General features: G+C 41.8%; 1 protein-coding gene across 1 annotated transcript in view; it reads left to right on the top strand.

Annotated features, from left to right (window-relative positions):
• adgrv1 (adhesion G protein-coupled receptor V1) overlaps window positions 1-18,882 on the top strand; it is a 735,500-nt gene that overhangs the window by 224,762 nt on the left and 491,856 nt on the right. The window contains exons 35-37 of the mRNA XM_078557559.1: window positions 3,465-3,564; window positions 4,809-4,988; window positions 16,257-16,420. Coding sequence (XP_078413685.1) covers window positions 3,465-3,564; window positions 4,809-4,988; window positions 16,257-16,420 — 444 coding nt within the window. The remainder of the gene's footprint in view (window positions 1-3,464; window positions 3,565-4,808; window positions 4,989-16,256; window positions 16,421-18,882) is intronic.

The following is an 18,882-nucleotide window of genomic DNA, read 5'->3' on the forward strand; positions in this document are numbered from 1 at the left end:
CTGGAAGTATTCTGTAGGTCTATCAGCAACTGCAAAGAGAAAATACGTGTTAATATTTTAGGTTTAGACTCTGTGTCAGAAAGTTCTAACATGGGGCCTATACCTGGAATGTTAACTTGTCTTTTGTCTTTACACCTGTTGTGTATTTCCAGCATTTTCTGTTCTTATTTTAGGTTTCCAGCATTTTCATTTTCCTGGAACTTTTCACTCAACGGGGTAATTGTTCCTTGGAGTGCATCCATTGAGCACTGGACAGGTGGAATGAATAGAACGCTTGATGAAAGAGATCTGTGAACCAACCAATTCTCATTCTGTTTGCGAGTTGTTTGTGCACTTAGAACAGTTCAATGTTCAGAAGCAGCAGGAAATCTAGTGGCTTCAGCACTGAGTAAGTTGTGGGAGGGAGGCGATCTCTAGGAAGGGCTGCATAGAATCAGAACTCATGAGGGCTGATCTTTAAGGGACTAGGAGACATGGTCCTTCTGATCTTACATCACACTTGCAAATCATTTTAAAACCTCTCAGAGCAACTTATTTAAGGACCATTGGTTAGACAGTTCAATGCCAAACACCAATGACTGGAGTATGCACAGTACATTCTCAGTTCATTGGTGTTATAAAATTCTGTTAGGGTTCTGTTGACATTTTAGGACCCTGATGTACATGGGCTAATAAGGCTTCCACCCATTTCTGGGGAATGCGTGGACTGCACATTTCAAGACCCTCAACCAAAGCACGAAGACTCCACTGTTGGCAGAATGGGCCGATAACTGCTGTGCTGCCAAATTCATCATGCTACCAAATTAATCCCATCCAACAGAGGGAATAAAAATCAACCTTCATAAACATCTTTTTTGCTGTATTTCAGAAAGTGAAGTGAAAACAAATTGAGAGAGAGAGAGAGAGAATACGCGTGTATGCCCAGAACGTGTGCACATTGCTCATTGAATGATAGAGTGGTTATAGCACAGAAGGAGGCTATTCAACCCATCGAGTCTATGCTGGCTCTCTGCAAGAGCAGTTTGGCTAGTCCCAATCCCTGCCCTTTCTCCATAGCCCTGCAATTGTTTTCCCTTCAGGTGCTTATCCAATTCCCTTTTGAAAGCTATGGTTGAATCTGCCTCCATCACCTTCTCAGCCAGTGTATTCCATATCGTAATCACTCGCTGAATAAAAACGTTTATTGTCATGTTGCTTTGTTTTGTTTGTTAATCACCTTAAATCTGTGTCATCTTGTTCTTATCCTTCCACCAATAGGAACAGTTTCTCTCTATGTTATCTGTTGAGACCGCTCATAATTTGGAACATCTCTATCAAATCTCCTCTCAACCTCCTCTTCTCAAAGGGCAGTTTCTCCAATCTATCCACTTAACTGAAGCCTGTCTTCACTGGTGCCATTCTCATCAATCTTTTCTGTCCCTTTCTAATGCCTCCATACCCTCTCTAAAGTTTGGTGCCCAGAACTGGACACCGTATCAGTTGAGGTTGAACCAGTGTTTTGCATAACTTCCTTGCTTTCGAACTCTATGCCATTATTTATGAAGCCCAGGATTCCATATGCCTTTTTAGCTACTTTCTCAGCCCTGCCATCTTCAACAGTTTGTACACATATACCCCTAAGTCTCTTTGTTCCTGCTCCCCCTTAAGAATTGTACATGTCAATTTATATTGCCTCCCCTTGATCAACCTACCACACTTCTCTGCATTAAATTTTATCGACCACGTGTCTGCCCAATCTACCACCCTGTCTGAATCCTCTTGAGATTTATCACAATCCTCTTCACAATTCACAATACTTCCAAGTTTGAAATTGTATACATCCAAGTCTAGGTCATTAATACAGATCCAAAAAAATAGGAGCCCTAAAGCTGACTTCTGGGGATCCCCACTGTGAACCTTCCCCCGGTCTGAGAAACGACCATTTTCTGTCACTAGCCAATTTTGTATCCATGCTTCTATTGTCCCTTGTATGTACTGGTATACATGCAGTCTTTCAATGTTTTTTTTCCACTTATAGTGCTTCACCAGGTCCGTGCATGTTATTGCTTTAAGGATGCCAGTGAAAGGGAAAGGCTGCTGGTGTTGTAAGTTGGGGCAGGGGTGGGGGAGAAGCAAATGCTAATTCACTGATTGGTATGAACAAAGTATGTAAAAAGCTTAGAATAATTGAAACACTCAAACAATGAGCTGGATTTTATAGCCTCCCCCCATGAGAGAGTTGGCAGGCAGCGGGGACCCGTAAAAATTTAGTGCTCTTCTATGGGTGCTATTCTTGGTGCCTTATTGCATACCATGCCACAATTTTATCCATTGTGGGCGAGTCGTCAGGGGGCTAATTAATGGCTGCATAAGGGCCTCCTCCTGTCGCCATAGCTGCAGGTGTGCCTCAGGGCAGCCGAGTCCCCAGCAAGATCCTGGTGGAGGAGAGAGGGGGGTCAGCATTGACCAGGAACTCAGCTGGACAAGTGACGACTAGAGCAGATCAGAGGTTGGGTATTCTGTAGTGAGTGGCTCATCTCCAGCTTTCCCAAACCCTTTCCATCATCTACAAAACATAAATCACAAGTGTTCTGGAATACTCTCCACTTGGCTGGAGAGTGCAGCTGCAATAACATTCAAAAAGCTCAAACCACCCAGGACAAAGCAGACCACTTGATCGGAACTTCATTCATTCACCTAAACATGCACACCTTCACCATTGACCAGCCTCGACCACAATATGTACAGGGTGCACAACAACAATTCACCAAGGCTTCTGTAACAGCAACTCCCAGACTTGCAACCTGTAATGCCTAGAGTGGAGAGGGTACAGCACAGATGCACTTGATACTGGGGGTTAAAAGGTTGATATTTTGTTGAGTAAACTTGATTTGTATTCCCTTGAATATAGAAGGTTGAGGGGTGATCTGATCAAGGTGTTGAAAATGATTATGGGATTCAATAGGACAGAAACTACTTCCTCTGGTGGGGGAATCCAAATTAGGAGGACATAAACTTAAAATCAGTATTAAACCATTTAGAAAAGTAATCAGGAACCATTTTTCACAAAAAACACACTCCTGTCCTTTATTTCTATTATTGAAGTGACTAATTTAAACTCATATTTGTGCTTTGGGTTGCCATTCACAATTATGAAGTACTTGCTGAGATAAACTCATTGATAATTGAGAAAAATCATTGTGCCAGAATGAGTTATTTCGTCAGCCACTCCCCAGAAGCCAAAGCTTATCAGGGCATCTTCATACACTTATTTTCCAATGAAAACTTTGACAAATAGTTTCCCTACCGCTCTTCTTTTTAAATCCATTGTACTTTTTACCATTATATCTTTACTGGAAGTTTCATTTCTTATGATTGCTGTGCTGGTATAGTACTTGCCCTACCTGATGTCATGATTTTCTGCGTATGTTTCTGTTGTATTCTCTCTCTAATCTAATAGTGTGTTCAATTTCTATAACCTCTAGGGTATTTTAAATGCATCTCTTCTTGTCCACCTATTTGATGATGGTATTCCTGAAGAAAAGGAGGAATACAGAATTATTTTGTCAAATATAAGAACTCAAGGTAATATGCAACATTAAGTCATGTATTTTTGTGGTTATGAAAATATGATTTATGAAAGTGCATAAAGAAAAGATTCATTGTAGGTGACTGCTAGTAAGGAGGCTTGTAAGGAGGCTGAGTCACGAGAGGATCAAAGGAGCAGGAGACGGGTCTCATGGAGATGATGGAATGAATTATATCCCCCCCGCCCCCCCAACCCCTTCCCCCAAGTGGACTGAGTAGCCTCAGGGGAGACCTTGTTCATATTTAGGGGCCGGTTGCATTTGAATCGAGACAGCATGGCATGGCCGGAGTTTGAACGACCCAGGTCAGTCCACTGGCTCTGGACTGCCACAATAACGGGCAGCCTGGCCAGCCTCTGGCCGTAGAAAGTGGGCCTACTTGCAGGTGTGGGGGGTTAGGGATGGAAGGGTGGTGGGGAACCACCTTGATGTTTCATATGGGGGAACAGCTGCTGTAGCAGCAGCCCACACTGGATCTTTAGAGCTTAGAGGGGCTGCTTTGCCTGAGCAAGCAGCTGATTGTTGAACATGCATTATGCAATTATGCCCTGACCAAAATGGGAAATTGTCCTCCCACTAATGTTACAGAATTTCAATTTCTATTTTAAATGGGCTGCCTCCAGGTAAGTTTTCATCCTCTCCAATAGGTGGTGTAGATCTCCTCCTGTTACAGAATCTGTCTGATTTTCATTGCATTGAATTCCTTTGAAAGAAATGGGATGGGTTCTGTAAGGGCGGGTGATATGCTCCGCTTGGTTACTCCTCATGTAGTGAAGATGAAAATTTAACCTAATTTTAGATAACACTCTTAGCTCCCTCCTAACTTATTCTTCCCCAGGACCTCATAACGTTTTGTAACTGTTGTCCTTGTTATCAACTCCAAGGTAGCCATCTGCTTCCTACACAACTTTTCCTGGAATGGCTGCAGCTGGGTGGTGCAGTATATGCATATCTCCAAAAATGTTATCAATGTTCCTCCTTGATTGATTGGAAAACATGAGAGATGAATTAAGTCACCTTTGCTCCAACCATCTTTCTTTCATCTTACGGATGACTCTTCCCCATCCCTCCAAACCCTGCATGTGATTTGAACTTCCAGGTGGAAGTTTCTTAACTGAGTCATAACAATATGTCTGGTGGGCCATGTGTGATTTCTGAAAGATAATGCATTATGCTTACAATTAACTTGTGTTTTTAAGAAAAGAAGAAGAGGATTCTCTTTTTTTTATTCTTGTTTGGCAGGTGTTCCCTCAACAGGTGCAGCTATTATTGATAGCCAGGGATACGAAGCTGTTCTTACAGTGGAGGCCAGTGATGAGCCACATGGGGTAGTGAAGTTTGCTCTGTCGTCTCAAACTGTTTCCATTCAGGAAGGAAATAAAACCATTCAGCTGTTTGTCAGTAGAGAATTTGGATCCCTAGGTAACAAAATATTGATTAGAACAATGTTAAATTATACATTTCAAATAGATTTGAAATTTAACAAGATAACCTGTTAGTTTGTTTCCTTTTTGTATTATGATGTGAATTATTCAAATATATAATGATCAAGCTAAGCCACACGGAAGAAATCAAACATTTTTCCCAGTTTATTTATATTCGTGTAAAGGGTATGAATGGCAGTGCATTTTCAGCTTAATAACTGTTAAATTCTCTGAACACTCAAGTAACATTGCATCAGTTAATAAAGTAGGAATCTGAAACATGTTGAGGTAATAGAAATGTGAGGCGGAACTTCTACCCACTGTTGTGACCTGTTGGTGATCCCATCAAAATCTCAGGGAAGGATCATTATTAATATTCAGGTTGGATAATTGCACTTATTGTGGCAAAGAAAAAAGCATCCAAGTCACTGAAGCAGCGTTCCTCGAATCAGCACCTTCCCACTCTGAAAGGAATCCCAAAGTCTGGATTAAGACAAACTCAATTGCCTTCATAATTTATTTGAATCGCCTTGGAACACAGAGGGGCAACCTTTCTTAAGGTCATTGACCCACAATGGTACGTACACTAGTTCTTTGTCCCAGTAAAACTTACACTTCCCATTGGCAGTGCAGTGTTTGGAATTTCTGGGATGCTTGGTGCACTGTGACACACTCAGAACTGCCAGAGGAACCTAATGGGAATAGGTAAAATAATCCTTCCCTGTTCTGGACTCTTTGCTGTATCCAGTTATAGCCCCCCACCCATGGTGCTGTAAAACAGGCGAGAGGACCCTTAAATTAGGGTGTCGTGCCATCGGCGACCGCAATTTTACCGGTCAGGGAGGTGCCATTTGCATTGCCCACCCATGGCCCAATTGAGGCCATTAAGTGGGCAATTAATGCCCAATTAACAGCTTTGTCCTGCCCCCGCTCTGATCTGTCAGGCAGTGGGAGAGGACTGCACCCAAGGTGCAACCCGGCAGGTTTAACCCTATGGGCTACTTGTCAGTGAAAGGGAGGAGTGCCTCCTTCCCAGGCTCCCTGTATCAATTGGAGGCCATCCTCCCCCAGTTTTCCTTCCCTATTTCTTCCCTACACTCCCCATGCTGTCCAAGTTACCCCCACCTCCTTCTCTGGGGCCTGTCAGCCTGGCCGCAGTGAGACCTCAATGTCTGGGTCCATCGCTGAACGCCACCTCCTTGGCCTATCTGCAGCACCAGTTGTGGTCACTACTCTTGCTTTACGCTGCTGGTGTGCAGACTGCCGGCCTCCAATTGACTGATAGCTCTTTGAGGCGGGACATCCTCCTGAAGGAGCAGGGAAGTCCCACCTCATACTAATTAAAGGCCCATTGCCCAAAAATTGAAGCAGGGCAAGCCAGCTGAGCTGAGGTGGGCTTGCTCCCAAAATATTTGCTGGGGTGCGGGAAGCCTGCCCTTAGCATAAAATCCAGTCCGTGAATTTCTCCCCTATTGTGCCAGCCTATTCACAGAATCACAGTGCAGAAGAGGCCCTTCAGCCCATCGAGTCTGCACTTACACATGAGAAACACCTGACCTACCTAATTAATCCCATTTACCAGCACTTGGCCCATAGTCTTGAATGTTATGACGTGCCAAGTGCTCATCCAGGTACTTTTTAAAGGATGTGAGGCAACCCGCCTCCACCACCCTCCCAGGCAGCACATTCCAGACCATCACCACCCTCTGGGTAAAAAATGTTTTCCTCACATCCCCCCTAAACCTCCTGTCTCTCACCTTGAACTTATGCCCCCTTGTGACAGACCCTTCAACTAAGGGGAACAGCTGCTCCCTATCCACCCTGTCCACGCCCCTCATAATCTTGTACACCTCGATCAGGTCACCCCTCAGTCTTCTCTGCTCCAACGAAAACAACCAAAGTCTATCCAACCTCTCTTCATAACTTAAATGTTTCATCCCATGCAACATCCTGGTGAATCTCCTCTGCACCCCCTCCAGTGCAATCACATCCTTCCTATAATGTGGTGACCAGAACTGCACACAGTACTCCAGCTGTGGCCTCACCAAGGTTCTATACAACTCCAACATGACCTCCCTACTTTTGTAATCTATGCCTCGATTGTTAAAGGCAAGTGTCCCATATGTCTTTTTCACCAGCCAATAACATGCCCCTCTGTCTTCAGAGATCTATGGACACGCACGCCAAAGTCCCTTTGTTCCTCAGAACTTACTAGTGTCATGCCGTTCATTGAATACTTCCTTGTCAGATCATTCCTTCCAAAGTGTATCACCTCACACTTTTCAGGATTAAATTCCATCTGCCACTTATCTGCCCATTTGACCATCCTGCCTATATCTTCCTGTAGCCCAAGACACTCAACCTCGCTGTTAACCACCCGACCAATCTTTGTGTCATCCACAAACTTACTAATCCTACCCCCCACATAGTCATCTATGTCGTTTATATAAATGACAAATAATAGGGGACCGAGCACAGATCCCTGTGGTACGCCACTGGACACTGGCTTCCAGTCACTAATGCAGCCTTCTGTCATCACCCTCTGCCTCCTACAACTAAGCCAATTTTGAATCTACCTTATCAAATTACTCTATATCCCATGTGCCTTTGCCTTCTTTATAAGTCTCCCATGTGGGACCTTGTCAAAGGCTTTGCTGAAATCCATATAAACTACATCAACTGCACTACCCTCATCTACACACCTGGTCATCTTCTCAAAAAATTCAATCAAATTTGTTAGGCATGACCTCCCTCTGACAAAGCCTTGCTGAATATCCCTGATCAAACCTTGCCTCTCCAAGTGGAGATAGATACTCTCCTTCAGAATTTTCTCCAATAGTTTCCCTACCACTGATGTGAGATTCACTGGCCTGTAGTTCCCTGGCTTATCTCTACAACCTTTCTTAAATAGCGGAACCACATTAGCTGTTCTCCAGTCCTCTGGCACCTCCCCCGTGGCCAGAGAGGAATTAAAAATTTGGGTCAGAGCCCCTGCGATCTCCTCCCTTGCCTCCCTCAGCAGTCTGGAACACAAATCATCCGGACCTGGAGATTTGTCCACTTTTAAGCCCGCGAAGACCTCCAATACCTTGTCACTCCCTATATCAATTTGCTCAAGAACCTCGCAGTCTCTCTCCCCGAGTTCGATACCTTCATCCTCATTCTCTTGGGTGAAGACAGATGTGAAGTATTCATTCAACACTCTAGCGATGTGCTCTGGCTCCACCCATAGATTAGCCCCTTGGTCCCTTACGGGCCCTACTCTTTCCCTGGTTATCCTCTTCCCATTGATATACTTATAGAATACCTTGGGATTTTCCCTACTTTTACCAGCCAGAGCTTTCTCATATCCCCTCTTTGCTCTCCTAATTGCTTTCTTAAGCTCCACCCTGCACTTTCTGTACTCCACTAATGCCTCTGCTGATTTGCTTCCCTTGTACCTGCTAAAAGCCTCTCTTTTCCTTCTCATCGTAACCTGAATATCTCAGGTCATCCATGGTTCTCTGGGCTTGTTACTCCTTCCTGTCACCCTAGAGGGAACATGTTAAGCCTGTAACCCCCCCCCCCCCCCCCATTTCGTTTTTGAACACCCCCACACAACAGGAACACCTCTGTAGATTTCCCCACAAGTAGCTGTTCCCAGTCTACCTTGGCCAGATCCTGCCTTATTTTACTAAAATCCACTCTTCCCACAATCCAAAGCATTTTTTTGCAACTAGTCGATTTCTTTGTCCATAACAAACTTAAACTGTACCATGTTGTGGTCGCTATCACTAAAATGCTCGCCCACCAGCACCTCAGCCACCTGTCCGGCTTCATTCCCCAGAATTAGGTCCAGCAATGCACCATCCCTTGTTGGACCCTCTACATATTGACCTAAAAAGTTCTCCTGTACACGTTTCAAGAAATCTACTCCATCCAAGCCCTTAACACTATGTCTATCCCAATTAATGTTGGGAAAGTTGAAATCACCTAATATAATTACCCTATTATTGTTTTTACACACCTCCACAAATTGTGCACATATTTGCTCCTCAATTTCCCGCTGACTATCTGGGGGTCTATAATAAACACCTAATAATGTGGTTGCCCCTTTTTTATTCCTAAGCTCTACCCACAAAGCTTCATTCGATGCTATTCTGGAGTTAACTTTTAAAAATAGTGTTAATATTGCTCAGTATGTAAAATAATGTAATTCTATATGGTATTTTTCTCAAAGATTGGAACAGCTGAATTCTATGGCCCTGATATAATGCAACTGCTCATGGGGAGATGGTGGTGCAGTGGTAAGGTCACTGGGCCAGTAATCCAGAGACTCTTCAAATCTTACCACGGCAGCTGGTGGAATTTGAATTCAGTTAGTAAACCTGGAATATAAAGCTAGCCTCAGTAATGGTGACCATGAAACCATTGTCGAATGTTGTAAAAACCCATCTGGTTCACTAATGTCCTTAAGGGAAGGAAACCTGCTGTCCTTACCAGGTCTGGTCTACATGTGACTCCAGACCCACAGCAATGTTGTTGACTTTTAACTGTGATCTGAAAGGACAAATAAGGATGTGCAACAAATGCTGGCCTTACCAGTGACACCCACATCCCATGAAAGAATAAAGGAAAAAAATAATAGAGAAGCATTTAAACATACCAAACGGATTTATGTGGTGCTTTGATGAAAAAAAAAACAAAATGCTAAATTGAACCTGGCAATATTGATGGCATATAAAGGCTTCAAGACATCAAATTTAAATTAAGTTAAAGTTAGGAGTTAGTTAAGTTAAAGTCAAAGGAGACAAGAATTTTATGGGAACCCTTAAAAGCAGAAATGTAATATTTCTATCAATTTCCACAGAAAACACTTCATTTTTTAAAAAAGATGCTATTAAGGGGAGTGGCTCTGGTGTTTTATTTAGATCTTTGTGCAATATTTAAAAATGGCCGATATCTAATCAGTTGCCGCTATATGTCCTCCCAATTTCCATTTCTGTTTTAATTTAGCAGAAATGGAAATTGGGAGAGATATATAACAAGTAAAAGCACATCAAGAATTGGCTTAGAAATGCATCAGAAATGACAGCAGAGCTGGCCCACTGAGTCTGTCCCCTTTGGCCTGGCATAGCTTTCATACACATCATCCCCAACCGCACCCTCTCCCCACCAACTCCTGACCTAATTCAGTTATGCAACACCCTGAGAGAGACAGTGGAAAAGATAAAAGCCTTGTGTCAATTTAGGGAAAAAAATGGAAAACTCCTCTCCGAAACCTGAAGGGAATCAAGAAAGCTCCCATTTGATCTTGCATTTTCAGTTATGCCATTGTCACATACAAACATGTGAACACGAGTGAGGAGCAGGAGTAGGCCTTTTGGTCCTTCAAGCCTGTCTGTCATTCAATAAGATCATGGCTGACCTGACTGTAACCTGCTGCCTGCCCCCGATAATGCTTTGCCCCCTTGTTTATCAAGAATCAACCTACCTCTGCCTTGAAAATATTCTTTGGGGTGCAGATTTGAGGTTACTATCAGATCAGCCATGATCTTATTAAATGACGGAGCAGGCTCGAAGGGCCGAATGGCCTACTCCTCCTTGTTCATATAAAGCCTCTGCTTCCACCGCCTTTTGAAGAAGGGAGTTCCAAAGACTCATGCCCCTCTGAGAGAAAAAATTCTTATCTCTGTTTTAAATAGGAAACTCCTTATATTTAAACAGTGATCCCTGGTTCTAGAATCTCCCACAAGGGGCAACATCCTCTCCACATCCTGTCAAGACCCCTCAGGATCTTATATGTTTCAACCAAGTCTCCTCTTACTCTGAACTCCAGCAGATACAAGCCTAGCCTGTCCAATCTTTCCTCATAAGATAACCCGCTCATTCCTGGTATTAGTTTAGCCAACCTTCTCTGAACTGCTTCTAATGCATTTACATCCTTCATTAAATAAGGAGACCAATACTTTACACAATACTCCAGATGTGGTCTCACCGGTGTCTTGTAGAACTGAAGCATAACCTCCCTATTTTTATATTCAATTACCCTCACAATAAACAATAACATTCTATAAGCTTTCCTAATTACTTGCTGTATCTGCATACTAGCCTTTTGTGATCCATGCACTAGGACACCCAGATCCCTCTGCATCTCGGAGCTCTGTAATTCCTCACCATTTGAATAATATGCTTTTTTATTCTTCCTGACAAAATGGACAATTTCACATTTTCCGACATTATACTCCATTTGCCAGATTTTTGCTCACTCACGTAACCATCTACATAAGAACATAAGAAATAGGAACAGGAGTAGACCATTTGGCCCCTCAAGCCTGCTCCACCTTTCAAGAACCGCCTCCAACGCATTTACATCTTTCCTTAAATAAGGAGACCAAAACTGCGCACAGTATTCAAGGTGCGGTCTCACCAATGCCCCGTATAACTGAAGCATAACATCCTTTTATGTCCAATCCCTCTCATAATAAAGGGTGGCATTCCATTAGCCTTCTTAATTACTTGCTGTACCTGCATACTAACTTTTTGTGACACATGTACTAGAATACCTAGATCCATCTGCACCTCAGAATTGTGCAGCCTTTCTCCATTTATATAATGCTCTGCTCTTTTGTTCTTCCAGCCAAAGCGAACAACTTCACATTTTCCCACATTAAACTCCATTTGCCAGATCTTTGCCCATTCATTCAACCTATCGATATCCATCTGCAACCTCCTCGTGTCCTTTTCACAACATACCCTCTACCTATCTTTGTGTTTTCTGCAAATTTAGCCTACCATGTCTTCACTCCCCTCATCTAAGTCATTGAGTAAATCATAAAAAGTTGAGGCCCCAGTACAGACCCCAGTGTTACTCTGCTTGTCACATCCCGCCAATCAGAAAAAGACCCATTTATTCATACTCTCTGCGTTCTGCCAGCTAGCCAATCTTCTATCCTTGCTAATGAGTTACACCCTACACCATGTGCTCTTATTTTCCATAATAACCTTTGATATGGCACCTTATCAAATGCCTTTTGAAAAATCCAAGCACAGTATGCCCCCTTTATTTTTTATATCCTCTATAGTAAACACGGAAGCAAAATATTTGTTCATTTCTTCCGCCATTTCTTTATTATCTACTATTAACTCTCTAGAGGACAACACTCACTTTACTTACTCTTTCCCTTTTTAAGTACCTCTTGCTATCCATTTTTACATTTCTGACTACTTCCTCCCATACTCTAATTTGTTTCTTCCGATTAACTTTTTCGTCATTCTCTGCCGTTCTTTATATTCTGTCCAATCATCTGTCCTGCCACTCATCTTTGCAGAGTTGTATGCTTTTTCCTCAAGTTTGATGCTTTCCTTAACTTCATTAGTTAACCACGGTTGTTGGGTCCTCCCCTTAGAATTTTTCTTTATAGTAGGAATGTGCTTTTCTGAATACTCTGAAATATCCCCTTAAATGCCTGCCACTGCTTCAATATTGATCTATCCACCAGCCTAGTTTCCCAGTTCACTTCAGCCAGCTCAGCTTTCATCTCTACATAGTTGCCGTTATTTCAGTTTAAGATACTAGTCTTAGACTTGCTCTTCTCACTTTCAAACTGGATGTAAAATTCAATCATAATGTGGTCGCTGTTACATAGCAGCACCTTTACTCTGAGGTCATTAATTAATCCTGTCACGTTACACAATACCAAATCTAATATAACCTGCTCTCTGGTTGGTTTCAGAACATGTTGCTCTAAAAAACTATCTTGAAAGCATTCCAAGAACTCCTCATCCAGGCTACTACTGCCAATCTGATTTTTCTAGTTTAGGTGCAGATTAAAATTGCCTGTGACTATTGCCGTCCCTTTATCACAAGCACACAATATTTTCTTTTGAATACTTTGTCCTACACTGTGGATACTGTTAGGGGGCCTGTAGACCACTCCTACTAATGACTTTTTTCCCCTATTATTCCTAATCTCTACCCAAACCGATTCTGCATCCTGATCTCCTGAACCATGGTCATCTCTAACTATTGCATCAATGCCATCTTTGATTAACAATGCTACCCCTCCATCTTTACCTAGCTTCCTATTCTTGTTGAATGTGATGTACCCCTCAATATTAAGGGCCCAATCTTTGTTGTCCTATAGCCACGTCTCTGTAATTGCTATCAGATCATGTTTATTTACTTCAATGTGGGCCATCAATTCATTTACTTTGTTATGAATGCTACGTGCATTCAGATATAGAGCCTTCAATTTTGTCTTTTTTTACCTTTGGAACATCTGGTCTTGACTGTTGATGTATTCTTAGAATTTTTCTCTCTGTCCCTTCCTGCCATTCTCTGACCCTTATTTCTCATATTACTATTTTGCTCACCTGTCTTGACTCTACAACATGAATTTCTACCTCTACCCAAGCTTGATCCCTCACCCCTCTTGTTTAGTTTAAAGCCCTCTCTACTTCCCTAGTTATGTGATTTGCGAGGACATTCGTCCCAGCATGGCCCAGGTGTAAACTGTACCTATGGTACAGCCCCGACTTTCACCAGAGCCCCACAAACTGGAACCCACTTCTTCCACACCAGTCTTTGAGCCACGCGTTTGTCTCTCTTATTTGCTCTATGCCAATTTGCATGCGGCTCACGTAATAACCCAGAGATTATTACCTTTGAGACTCTGCTTCTTAATTTGGCACCTAGCTCCTCATACTGACTTTGCAGAACCTCTTTCCTGCTTCTACTTATGGCATTGGTACCTACATGGACCACGACAACTGGACCCTCCCGCTCCCACTGCAAGTTCCTCTCTAGCCCTGACCAGATGGCCTGACTCTGGCATCAGGCAGGCAACATAGTTGCCTGGACTCTTGCTCTTTGCTGCAGAGAACAGCGTAAACCCCCCTCACTATACTATCCCCTACTACCGTTATATTCCATTTTGCTCCCTCAGCTTGAACGACTTCCTGTACCACAGTGTCATGGCCAGCAAGCTCATCTACCTTGCAGACTTCACTTTCTTCCACACAGATTGTGAGCACCTCAAACCTGTTTGACAATTGCAAAAGTCTGAGGCTCCTCCACTACTGTCTGCTAGGTCCCATTACCTGCCTCATTGACAGTCACATTCTCCTGCCCCATGCTGCTGACCAAAACAGATGACTCTCTTCTCTGAGGTGTGACTGTCTTCTGGAACAAAGATTCCAGCTATTTCCCCCTCCTCCCTTATGTTGTGCAGTGTCTGCATTTCGGCGTCCAGATCAATAATCCCAATCTGGAATTCCTCAAGCTGCTTACACTTCCTGCAGACGTGTTTGTCATGGATCACCTTGGCGTCCAAAAGCTCCCATATCTCACAGCTGCAATCTATGTCCCCATGTAGCCTCCTTGCATCCTCTTCACAACTTACTTTCCTACCTATCTTTGTATCATCAGCAAATTTAGCAACCATTCCTTCTGTCCCTTCATCCAAGTCATTTATATAAATTGTAAAAAGTTGAGGTCCCAGCATTGATCCCTGTGGCACACCACTCGTCATATCCCTCCAACAAGAAACAGACCCATTCATGGCTACCCTCTATTTTCTGTTAGCTAGCCAATCTTCTATCCGTGTCAATATGTTACCCCCTATGGTCAATAACCTTTGATGTGGCACCTTATCAGATGCTTTCTGGAAACCTAAGTACAGTACGTCCACCAGTTCTCCATTATCCACAGCACATGTGAATCCTTCAAAGAACTCCAATAAATGGGTTAAATATGATTTCCCTTTCACAAAACCATGTTGACTCTGCCTGATTGCCTTCAATTTTTCCAAGTGCCCTGTCATAAAATCTTTAATAATAGCTTCCAACATTTTCCCTATGGCAGATATTAAGCTAACTGGCCTGTAGTCACTTCTTTTAAGACCCTAGGATGAAGTCTATCAAGGCCGGGGATTTGTTGGCTGCAGCTCCAATAATTTACTAAGCACCACTTCCCTGGTGATGGTAATTTTTCTGAGTTCCTCCTTTCCTTCCAATTCCTGATAGCTATTTCTGGGGTGCTACTTGTATCCTCTATAGAGAAGACTGATGCAAAATACCTGTTCACTTTATTTGCCATCTCTTTTTATTTTCCATATAGACTCACTTTCTATAGGAGCAAAGTGCACTTTGTTAACTTTTTTATTATTTAAGTAATATATAGAAACTCTTACTAGCTGCCTTTATATTTCTGGCTAGTTTTCTCCATACTCTAATTTTTTCCTCCTTAGTAATCTTTTTGTCATTCTTTGCTGTTCTTTATATTCTGTCCAAACTTCTGACCTGCCACCTATCTTTGCACAATTATATACTTTTTCTTCAAGTTTGTACTGTCTTTAACTTTTTTAACTAACCATGGATTTTTTTCTTTCTCATTGGAATGTATCTATTCTGTATATTCTGAAATTCCCCTTTAAATGCCTACCACTGTATCTCTATTGATCTATCCCTTAACCTCATTTGCCAGTTCATTTCAGTAAGCTCTGCTTTCATTTCTACATGATTGCCCTTATTTAAGTTTAAAAGACTACTCTTGGACCAATTCTTCTCTCCCTCAAACTGAATATAAAATTCAGTCATATTATGATCACTGCTACCCAGGGGTGCCTTCACTATGAGATTATCAATTAATCCTATCTTGTTGCACAATACCAGGTCCAGTATAACATGCTCTCTGGTTAGCTGCAGAGTGTGCTTTTCTAAGAAACTATCCCAAAAACATTCTATGAACTCCTCATCTAGGTTACCTTTGCCCATCTGATTTTTCCACTCCCTATGTAGATTAAATTCCCCCTTGATTATTGCCATACTTTTCTGACAAGCTCCCATTACCTCTTCCTTTATACTCTGTCCTATCATGTAGTTACAATTACGGGGCCTGTGCACTCTTCCTACAAGTGACTTCTTGCCTTTATCATTTCACATTTCAACGCACACTGCTTATACATCCTGGTTTCCTGAACTTAGGTCATCCCTCTCCAATGCAATAATACTGTCATTAATTAGCAGAACCACCCCTCCACCTTTTCCTAGCTTCCTAAAAGTCTTATACCCTTCAATATTCGGGTCCCAATTTATGTCATCCTGCTGCCAAGACTCTGTAATAGTTATCAGATCATATTTATTTATTTATTTATTGTTCCATTGCAATGTTACTTGAAAAATAAATTGTAATTTTATTTGAATTCTGAATACTTTGACATATATATTGCTACTACATCTTCTATATCACCTATTGCTTTGAATAATATTTTCATTTATTACGTAGGTGCAATTAACATCACTTTTGAGACAGTCCAAGGGTCGTTGCTCCCTCTGAACCTAAATGATGAGTCACTAGCTGAGCCTGGTCTTGATTATCTGTCCGTGTCTGATTTTGTTATAATGGAGGAAGGGGAAGCCACTGCTGCCATAAATGTCACTATTTTACAGGTGAGTCAGAATTTTATCTGGAGAACTTAATATTATGTAGTATGACATATCATGTGGCTAGCTTAATTATTTATTTCTTGATCACAATAAGTACAGAGCTGCTGCAGAAGAAAATATGATGACTCATACTAAAATGACTTTGGATATATGGTAAATAGTAACTCAAGTACTTTGGAACTGGAGTAGAATATGCCACCTTTCCTGCCTTCTCAATCATTTAATTATATCAAGGCTGATCTATGTATGAAGTCCATTTCACCACCTTTGGTCTATAACCATTCCTTACCTTATAACATTTTTTTGATCTCAGCTAAATTTTGATTGATCCAACATCCTTAGTATTTCGTAGAGAGAATCTTACATTTCCGTTGTTGTGTGAAGAAGTACTGCCTGATTTCACTCTTAAATGGCCTAGTTCTAATTTTTAAGTTTGTGCACCTTGTTCTAGATTCCCCAACCAATTTCTCTCTCTACTTGAATTGAATCATTTTATCGTTTTAATTAATTATCAATTAGATCACCCCAAAACTGTATACTCAAGGGAAGACAAGCCAAATTTATGCAATCTTTTCTCATCATTGAACCCTTCAAGCTCTGATATAATTCAGACAAATCTGCACTGTACCCTCTCTGAGGTCAATATATTCTTCCTGAGGTGGGATGCTAGAACTGAACTCAAGTTGGCACCTGACAAAGGCTGTGTAGAACTAAGTATAACTTCATCTATTTCGTATTCCAAACTCACCTCCTGATTCCCCAAAGCCTGTCCATAAGGCATAAGCAGGATGTAATGGAACACACTCCATTTACCTGGATGAGTGCAGCTCCAACAACACTCAAGAAGCTTGACACCATTCAAGATAAAGCAGCCCGCTTGACCAACACCATCTTAAACATTCACTCCTTCTACCATTGGTGCTCAGTGGCAGCAGTGTCGACCCGCTACAAGATGCACTGCAACAACTTGCCAAGGCTCCTTGAACAGCACCTTCCAAACCTGCAAACCCCACCTCCTGGAAGAAGGGCAACAAATGCCTGGGAATGTCACCACCTGCAGGTTCCCCTCCAAGCCACACACCTTCCTGACTTAGAACTATATTACTTTTCCTTTACTGTCAGTGGGTCAAAATCCTGGAAAACCCTCCCTAGCAGCACTGTGTGTCTATCTGCATCACCTGGACTGCAGCAGTTTGTGAAGGCTGCACATTGCCACCTTGTCAAGAGCATTTAGGGATGGGCAATTAATGTTGGCCTTGCCAGCGAAATTCACATTTCACGAATTGTCATATTTTAATTTCAAAACAGCAATGAAATGAAAATGAGACAGGTTCTATGACATATTACTGCCATTCACTGAGGATAAATATTTATCTCATGCAATTTTCTGTGAGAGGACCTCTGCCCTGAACATGTGAATACCACCACAGAGATACTCAAGCTGAAATCTTGCAATTCTATACATTGAGATCTACCAAAACTTCAAAGTATTAGTAATATTTATTCACATTCTGATAATTAATTTGGTTATTGCATTAACATATTGGTTATTGTCTCCATAAATACACCAAAGAGAAGAATTTGATGGTAACTAATATGTTTGTATGCTGCCATTGCTGACAGTAATTTCAAACTTTAGTTTTTTAGTTTGTAATGTGACAAGGTGCTAACTGATGGTCTTAAAATGTCATCCAATGAGGCTTTTAATTTTTAGTATTGGCCCTGGCTGCCATTGTTAAATTCTGAAGGAATATGAACAAATGAAAGGAAAAGACAAGAAAAAGCTGGTTGTCCATTAAAACAACCCTGTATTGTTACAGTGCAACTTTATACGTACAGTGACTCACAACCTCTGAGACACAAAACACAGAGACAATAAATCTTAAGCCAATTTAGTTGTGTGGGTGGAGTTTGCAGGAAACACTGGGAAATTCTTCTCTAAGCCTTGAAAAGGAAATAAGCAAGTTCTGGGAGACCACAATGACTGAGAGGTCCATCACCCAACATCCCACCTACCTTATATACATAATGACCTCAGTCAGTAGCTCATCCAACACCCTTTTGATTGTTTTCAGTGAATCTGCATCAGGCAGCGAATTGTTGAGTAGGTCAAAGACTTTAATGGAACTGCTGCCAGCTGCTTGGGAAAACACAAGTATTTTTGTTTGTTTATTTATTATATTTGTTTATTTTTGTGGATCTAGGTGAAGCCTCAATGTGTCATTGCTGCTGGTATTCCTGTTCACTCCTAAACACAGAGTTGCCTGTGAACATTGGAGCAGTGATTGTATCTTGCTTGTGTGATGTAATTGAGGGCCTGTCTTCCCTTTTAGCAGCTTGCTTTTAGCCAGTCAAGCTAATAGCTCGATAATTTCCCTGTTCTGACTTATAGTCCTTTTATATATATAATATATATATATATGTATATATATACACATGAAAATATATATAAAAACATCAAATTA

This window comes from Cetorhinus maximus, chromosome 2 (assembly GCF_964194155.1).
Source record: "Cetorhinus maximus chromosome 2, sCetMax3.hap1.1, whole genome shotgun sequence".
Taxonomy (NCBI): domain Eukaryota; kingdom Metazoa; phylum Chordata; class Chondrichthyes; order Lamniformes; family Cetorhinidae; genus Cetorhinus; species Cetorhinus maximus.